Source organism: Sinocyclocheilus anshuiensis, unplaced genomic scaffold, assembly GCF_001515605.1.
Source record: "Sinocyclocheilus anshuiensis isolate Anshui unplaced genomic scaffold, SAMN03320099.WGS_v1.1 scaffold944, whole genome shotgun sequence".
In the NCBI taxonomy this organism is placed as follows: Eukaryota; Metazoa; Chordata; class Actinopteri; order Cypriniformes; family Cyprinidae; genus Sinocyclocheilus; species Sinocyclocheilus anshuiensis.
In genome coordinates, this window is record NW_015549559.1 from 1,849,307 (window position 1) to 1,856,631 (window position 7,325).

At 42.3% G+C, this 7,325-nt stretch overlaps 1 protein-coding gene across 2 annotated transcripts in view; it reads right to left on the minus strand.

Moving 5' to 3' along the window:
* The window catches only part of LOC107657122 (protein naked cuticle homolog 1-like), a 40,394-nt gene extending 34,662 nt beyond the window's left edge, over positions 1–5,732 (minus strand). For both annotated transcript variants that reach the window (XM_016445140.1, XM_016445139.1), the window contains exons 1-3: positions 5,472–5,732; positions 5,332–5,364; positions 4,988–5,127 (exon numbers count right to left, since the gene is read on the minus strand). In XM_016445140.1, coding sequence (XP_016300626.1) covers positions 4,988–5,127; positions 5,332–5,364; positions 5,472–5,496 — 198 coding nt within the window. In that variant the 5' untranslated portion in view covers positions 5,497–5,732. The remainder of the gene's footprint in view (positions 1–4,987; positions 5,128–5,331; positions 5,365–5,471) is intronic.
* Between the last annotated feature and the right edge of the window lie 1,593 nt (positions 5,733–7,325).

Below are 7,325 nucleotides of genomic sequence, written 5' to 3' on the forward strand. Positions count from 1 at the left end.
AATGCTGCTCAATGTGAAAGCCCGCAGGTGATGGAGATTTACCGCTGATTACAGAACCGGCTTTCTGACAAGATCCGCATTAAATATCGCATGCGATTTATCGTGCAGCCCTACAAAGCACCTATGAAAACCAGACTGGAAAATGTAACAGGCAGTGCTACATAAAGTCTTGTGTGTGAAGGCCCGTTAACACAGCACAACACAAACACACTCATCAAACATATTCCTGACTCAGACTCCCCACCGTCCACACCATCTGAACGTCTCCAGGTTACGAATGTAACCATGGTTCCCCGAGGGAACGAGATGCTGCATCGGAAAACGCTTTGGGAACACCTTCAGCGTGACCATGCTCTGAATCACATGTTAAATCAGTACAATAGATGGGCAAGACGTCATGGGCGGGTGATGTTTCGACCAGGAAACTATAAAACCATGTGCGGTGGAACCGGCGTCAGCTTCTAGGAATGAAGCAAGCGCTAACAGGGATGCCGGAAGTATGGCACTGAGACGCAGTGTCTCGTTCCCTCTGGGAACCATGGTTACATTCGTAACCTGGAGACGTTCCCCTTCAGGAACTCGAGCTGCGTCGGAAAACGCTTTGGGAACGAGTATGCCCACGCGGCCAGACTTACAAATCCCTGCCTAGTGTGGAAGAACAAGGCTAAGGCGAGAGAAAGGAGAAACCTCGGTTGAGAGACAGGAAGCTGCGAGTTGTGTCCACTCAGGTGCCACACCCACGCTTCCACAGCTCCAGGCAGGGGTGAAGATAGTACCCTCCGCCTGTGAGAGGAGATCCCTCTTGACAGGAATCTCCCGTGGAGAGCCGTCGAGAAGGGAAATCAGGTTCAAGAACCATACTCGGCCCGGCCAGAACGGGGCACTAGCAGTAGACGGACCCCATCCCGGTTAACTCTCTCCAGAACTCCCGGGAGTAGAGAGATTGGGGGAAAGGCGTACAGATGAAGCCTCGGCCAAATCTGTACCATGACATCCAATGGAGCTGGATGAGTCAGAGAGAACCAGAGGGGACAGTGCGATGTCTCCAGAGTCGCAAACAGGTCCACCTGAGCCTGGCCAAAAACTCTCCACATCTGCTTCAGCACCTCGGGGTGAAGCCTTGATTCCCCGGGCATCGGCCCCTGCCTCGACAGGATGTTGGCTCCGAGCAGGAGACAGATGTGCTTGCATCGTGGTCGAATCCCACACCACGTCCAGATAAGTGGTTCATGTGAGTGAGAACGACATCTCGATGCCGAACCGCCATCTGCTCATATTGAGCTAATATCAACCAATCGTCGATTTGGTTGAGTATGTGGATGCCCTGGAGTCACAGAGGAGCCAGAGCAGCATTCACACACTTCGTTCCCAGTGCGGGGTGAGAGTGCAAGGCTGAACGGAAGAATCCGGTAAGCTTTTGCCCCCAAAAGCAAACCTCAGGAACTTCCATCCTTCTTTGGAACGATGAAGTACCGGCTGTAGAACCCAAACTGTCTGTCGAGAGGAGGGACCACCTCGATGGCCTCCTTTCTCAAAAGAGTGTTAACTTCTTGTTCCATTACCAGAGCCTGCTTGGGGCCCACCTACATTCCCTTCACCGGATCCATATTTTTTATTTTTATTTAATGTTTTATTTGTTAGGGACAGATACAATAAACATAGATGAAAATGTAAAAAACAATCATCCCATGCATGTACCATAGTGCTTGTAGCCGAAGCTAATTTGCAACACTTGTCCCTAGGAGGGCTTTTATAAATTACAATTACAATAAACAAGTAATGCACAAATTTATAATATAAATACACTAAACATGACACCTCGGCGAAAGCGGGGCCGGCGCTGCGAGAAACGCCGGTGAAGGCTCCCTTCTTCAAAGAGAGCCTTCCGAGAGCGAAGCAAGGCAGTAGCAAATGCTCGCAATGCGGGCAGCTCCCTCGAGAGCTGACTCTGCGTGCTTCACTCCCAAGCAGACACACACACAAACTGTGTGTGTCCCCACCCGAAATATAGCATATGCTTTTATAGCTTTCTGGTCGCAACGTCACCCACTTATGACGTCTTGCCCATCTACTGTACTGATTTCACATGTTTTTCAGAGCATGGTCACACTGAAGGCGTTCCCAAAGCGTTTTCCGAGGCAGCTCGAGTTCCTGAAGGGGAACCACATTTGCAACACAGACACACACAACTGTCAGAACTTCAGCACAGCTGCTATAACTAACTAACTCTCCAGGTAGCCTCTATTAGTCCCAGTATTATCAGCCTGCATTTATGAGTGAGGTTTATGAGCGACTTTTCTCAATAAGAAAAATCTTAAGTAGATTGTTTAACTTATAATAATAACTTGTGACAAGCTGGTTTTAAAAGATGTGTATTTTATAGTATCAACATTATTCTAAAGCACCACTAAAGACCATGAAAAAAAAAACCTCCAGACTACATCGGATCGGTTTCTTCTTTAAATTATAAAAAAAAGTAAAAATATAAATGGTATTATAGTGTTATACTAAAACTAAAATTAAAACAATGGAAAAACCCTTAAGATAACATGTAGAAAGAAAAAAAAGCATCTTAAGCACACTGAATAACATAAGTGGACTTTGAACGATTAATTGCTGCTTTGAACGATTACGTAATTGTGGTATCCATAATTGTAATCGCGATTAGAAATTTGATTAATTGTGCAGCCCTAGTGGGGATCATTTTCCAGCCTGGCCAAATCACTTCACACCAACTGGAAAAACACACACACACACACACACACACACACACAAACACTTCTCAGTACTGCTATTGTTTCTTAAACTCCTCATTAGTACATCAGAGGAAAAATAATCAGGTTTTGTTAAAACAAACCCTGGTTCAGATTATCATATTTAAGTAATGAAGGAAAATGTTAAAAGAGAAAAGTGAACAACTTTATGGCTCTATAAAGTTACATAAACATAAATCAGGTAAATCAATGAAGTCATTTCAGACTTTGTAACTGTTGCTCAGTGCATTATGATCTCTCCAGCTACAATAAAACCTCCTTTTCACAGCAGAGAGTGAAAAAAGTAATACACTTCAAACTGTGTGAACTTTGAACCAGGCAAGAGCTATGCGTTCAGCGCTCCTTAAACTTATTTTCTCCCCTTCAGGCCACAAGATCTAAAATCCACACGTGTTTACAATTTCTTTGCTTGCAATGCAGTACTATGCATCGTGCATGCTAAATAAACATTTATTGCCACTACTTTCTTAGAGAGTTAGAAAAGAAATGCAGCATTTCTCCAGCAACACTCCTGAGAGCATCGGGTTTGTGTTTGGATGTCCACATATGAGGACTGGGTTTAAGAAGTTGTGGCTGCATTCTCCTGCTGGTAAAGACGGCTGTTTAATAGCAGGCTTCTGGATTGCCTTTCACTTTTTTCTGTCACTCTCAGCATCTCTCACTATCTCTCCAACCCTCAAAAAAGTCTTTTGAGACTCTGCAAAAGCCCTTGACCAAAAGAGGCTTACTCTGAGGTATTTCCAGAGGATTTCTCCTCTCCTAAACGACAGTGCTCTTATGTGTTTACTAGGATGCCAAATCTGAGACAGACTGGCCCTCCCTCCACCCCCTCTCTACTTCACAATACAGCGCTGTCACCAGCCTGTCAGCCTGCAATGCTTTCAACCCCGCCGTGATCTATTACCTACAGAGAGAACTTGCATCTGTTCCTAGCCCTCACACAGTTCTTCCCACCACGTTCAAATAAACCATGTACCCATGTGAGCTGCGAAGTGAAAAGTTGACGAGCCTTTTGTCTAAACGTGACTGCTAAAGCATTTTCCTTGTTGGGCAAATTCAAGATAGAAACATGCAACTTCTTTGCTTGCAAGAAGAAAGGCGATAAGAATCCAACTATACTTTCAAATACATATGCCAAACCTACTTATTTATTTACCTTTTGATATTTCCTCTCTAAATGATGTGTCTGTCATAAATAAACAGCCTGAACCTGCCTGGAAACCAGACTTTTCCTCTTCCTATCATTCAAAGGAATAAAAACACAAAATCTCCTCCTCTGGCTTCAAAGGCAGCAGCTGAAACCGTGGAGAGCGTTTTAACAGGCATCGTTAAAGGGAAACGTGTATTCTCCTTTAATCACTCCTGGTAATGACGCCACTGGCTCTTATAGTTGGGCTCAAACTACAGAGTGTTTCCAGAGAGTAAACTATTGTTCTTGATGACGTCACAAAACAATGGCACGGTCGTTTTCAAAGCGCGTGAATTGGGTGGTCTAAAAGCGCGTGTGGCCTCTAGAAGCAGGCAACGGTCATACTGCAACGCGAATATTGCTGATATACGCTTTCACCATCTAAAACCCAATAAGCGTAGTTGACTTGTAATATGTCCATTAACTTTTTTATTCAACATGGACATTAAAATGTACACATGCGTAACGAAAAGTGTTTTTTCTAACGCGTAAACATTTCTTATAACCTAAGTTTATCACCATTTTAAACCACCTTTTTTTACTTTACTAGTTCATTTTAAATAGGCTAGTTCTGTGATGCAACGACTTAATTCTTAAATTTACAAATATTCCATTTAGTCTCTCAGTTAACATGAGGTCATCAAATCGCATGTATATAATTACAGAATAATTGGAATTCTTTGTTTAAAATAGTTTTAGATCAATTACAGCGCGTCACACCGCTGCTTGATATTTCATGTCAACTAGCCTACCCATGAACTGAATTCATGCAGAACAACGGAAAGAACAACAGTTGTAAACGATGTTTATCGCAACAAAACAAAGTTTTTGATCAGTGGAAATGCAAACTTGAAAGAGTTCCGTACATGCATCACTTACTTCAAAGTGCGCAACATTTCTCCAGTCAAGAATAACTTAACACCCATACAGTTGATTCCTGCAGTCTTGGACTGAAATGAAGTCCAAAATCTTCACACATTTAACATGCACGTGTGATGAAGAGTTATTAAAAGCGTTCACGTACCCGTGGAGACAGTCTGCAGGTATTTTTCTGCTGGCAGTCCTGCTGATCTACACGAGAGCTCGGGCAGTAATACTTCTGTTTAACCATCCAGTCATCCGGTCCTTTCCTCGCCAAACACGCGTTAACTACAACACTATCGCCTAAAAGAGCAAGAAGATACCATTTATACATATGATCATTGTGTATTTATCAGTTAAACAGTTTTCAAGTTTGTTTCTAACGTTTTTCTTTTTGTTTACATCAAATGTTCAAACATGCAGCTTTGTTTTATTAGTCATTTAGCCAGTTCAACCGTTTCAAATAAAAGCGTTTTTATTTCTATTATTTGTAAGTAGTATACTCACCTTCAGGACTCTCCCTCGCTTTACAAATAGCAGCTTTAAAAGGAAAAGACGTCGTATAAATGGATTACTCGAAAGAACTACATCAGACGCGCTTTAAAATCAAAGACTTGCTCTACAAAACCAAAGAGATACCGTCTTACCATGTTTGGAATGAAGTTTACCCATTTCTCTGCATCGGAGAGCAATTGAGAAACATCAGAAATGAAAAAAAAAACACAATCCAGAAAGAGTGCGATATTTGTCAGCGTCCGTAAAGAAGAGCGCGCGGGTTCCGTACACACCCAGCAGCGGCGGAGGATCGAGTGATCTGCGGCTCCAGCGGACGAGACGCGAGGCGCTGCAGCCACTCAGCGAGCGTGATTGACGCCGCGCGCAGGCCGCCTCTCCTTCAGTCTGATTGGACCGAGGCGGCACATGAAAGGGAAGCAGGATTCTTTTGGAGTCTCCAAATATAAAAAAGAGCAGCGCAAAGGCCCCCGTGGGCGCAATGAGCAGGATGTCAGCTAAACACGCCCAGCCGAGCGGACACCAATCGCTGTTATGGACAGGAGCTGAATAACATTAAAGAGTGAAAAATGATTGTCTGGATGAACTGTAAATTCGACTCTGGTAACAAGTTAGCTTGAAACTTTTTTTGAAAAAAACTTTTTAACTAGCTATGTAATGTAGCTAGCCTATATAGCGCACTAATTATGTACACCAATAATGGTCAAGGCTATGTGTGAACAAACCTCACAGATAGAATCTACCTAGAATCATTCCTATCTATCTATCTATCTATCTATCTATCTATCTATCGGTCTATCTGTCATTAACAATACTTTATTGACAATATTGTTAACAATTATAATTACAGCACCAAAATTATGAATACAAATAGAAAATAGATGCATTTGTTGAAATAAATATGTTAAAATGTATTAAATTTAAAATAAAAAGTAAATAAATGCAGGTGATATATGACATTTAAAGACCATTTAAGAAAAAAAAAAAAAAACTTTCGCTCCCCCAATCCCTTATCCTGAGAATTTATTTCTCCACAGTGCCTTAAGAAACCGCAGCTTGACACAGGAACATGCAGGTTACAGCAGTCACACCAACAGAGGGAAGAACGGAACAGAATTAATCTCTCATACAAATCAGCAGCACAAAGTGCTTCTTTCTCTGTGCACAGTGTTCTATAGATGACAAGCACACAGTCTATATTTGTGCTGCAGCTCATGATGCTTTTGTGAAACCCATTACTTGGATTCCAACTTGTCTATTGGCATAATTTAAAGGGGTCATATGATGTTGCTAAAAAGAACATTATTTTGTGTATTTGGTGTAATGAAATGTGTTTATGCAGTTTAAGGTTAAAAAAACACATTATTTTCCACATACTGAACATTATTCTTTCTCCTCTATGCCCCACCTTTCTGAAACGCGATTTTTACAAAGCTCATCGGTCTGAAAAGCGAGGTGTGCTCTGATTGGCCAGCCATCCAGTGCGTTGTGATTGGCCGAATACCTCAAGCGTGTGACGGAAATGTTACGCCCCTTGCTTAACATATTGTGATGCCTTGTCCCGGCCGGAGCGACTAGACAAAAACATTAAAACCCATTATAAACGAGGCATTTGTTGCATCCAGTGGGGACATAATTACGGTTTATAATGACTTATACTGTCTTTTTACGCGTTGCGTTGCATCGCGCCGCGTAAACAAAACCATGTCTGCATTTGTGATCGGAGAAATGACAAACTACAAACGCTACTCTACACTGCTCAAAACTCGCGTTTGAATCGTCAGTGGCAAATTCTTTAAATATAAAAAACGTACTTACAGTCTGTGAGTCAGAACAGCCTGCTAACATTGTAGTCTGCTATCCCAGGATCAGGAAACAGTCCTCCATAAAATGCGCGGGACACATCGGAATATTTGAGTTGAACTGTTCTGGAACAGTGTTGTAAATACAACTTAACCACTGATTTCTAGTCGTGAAGTATTCATGAA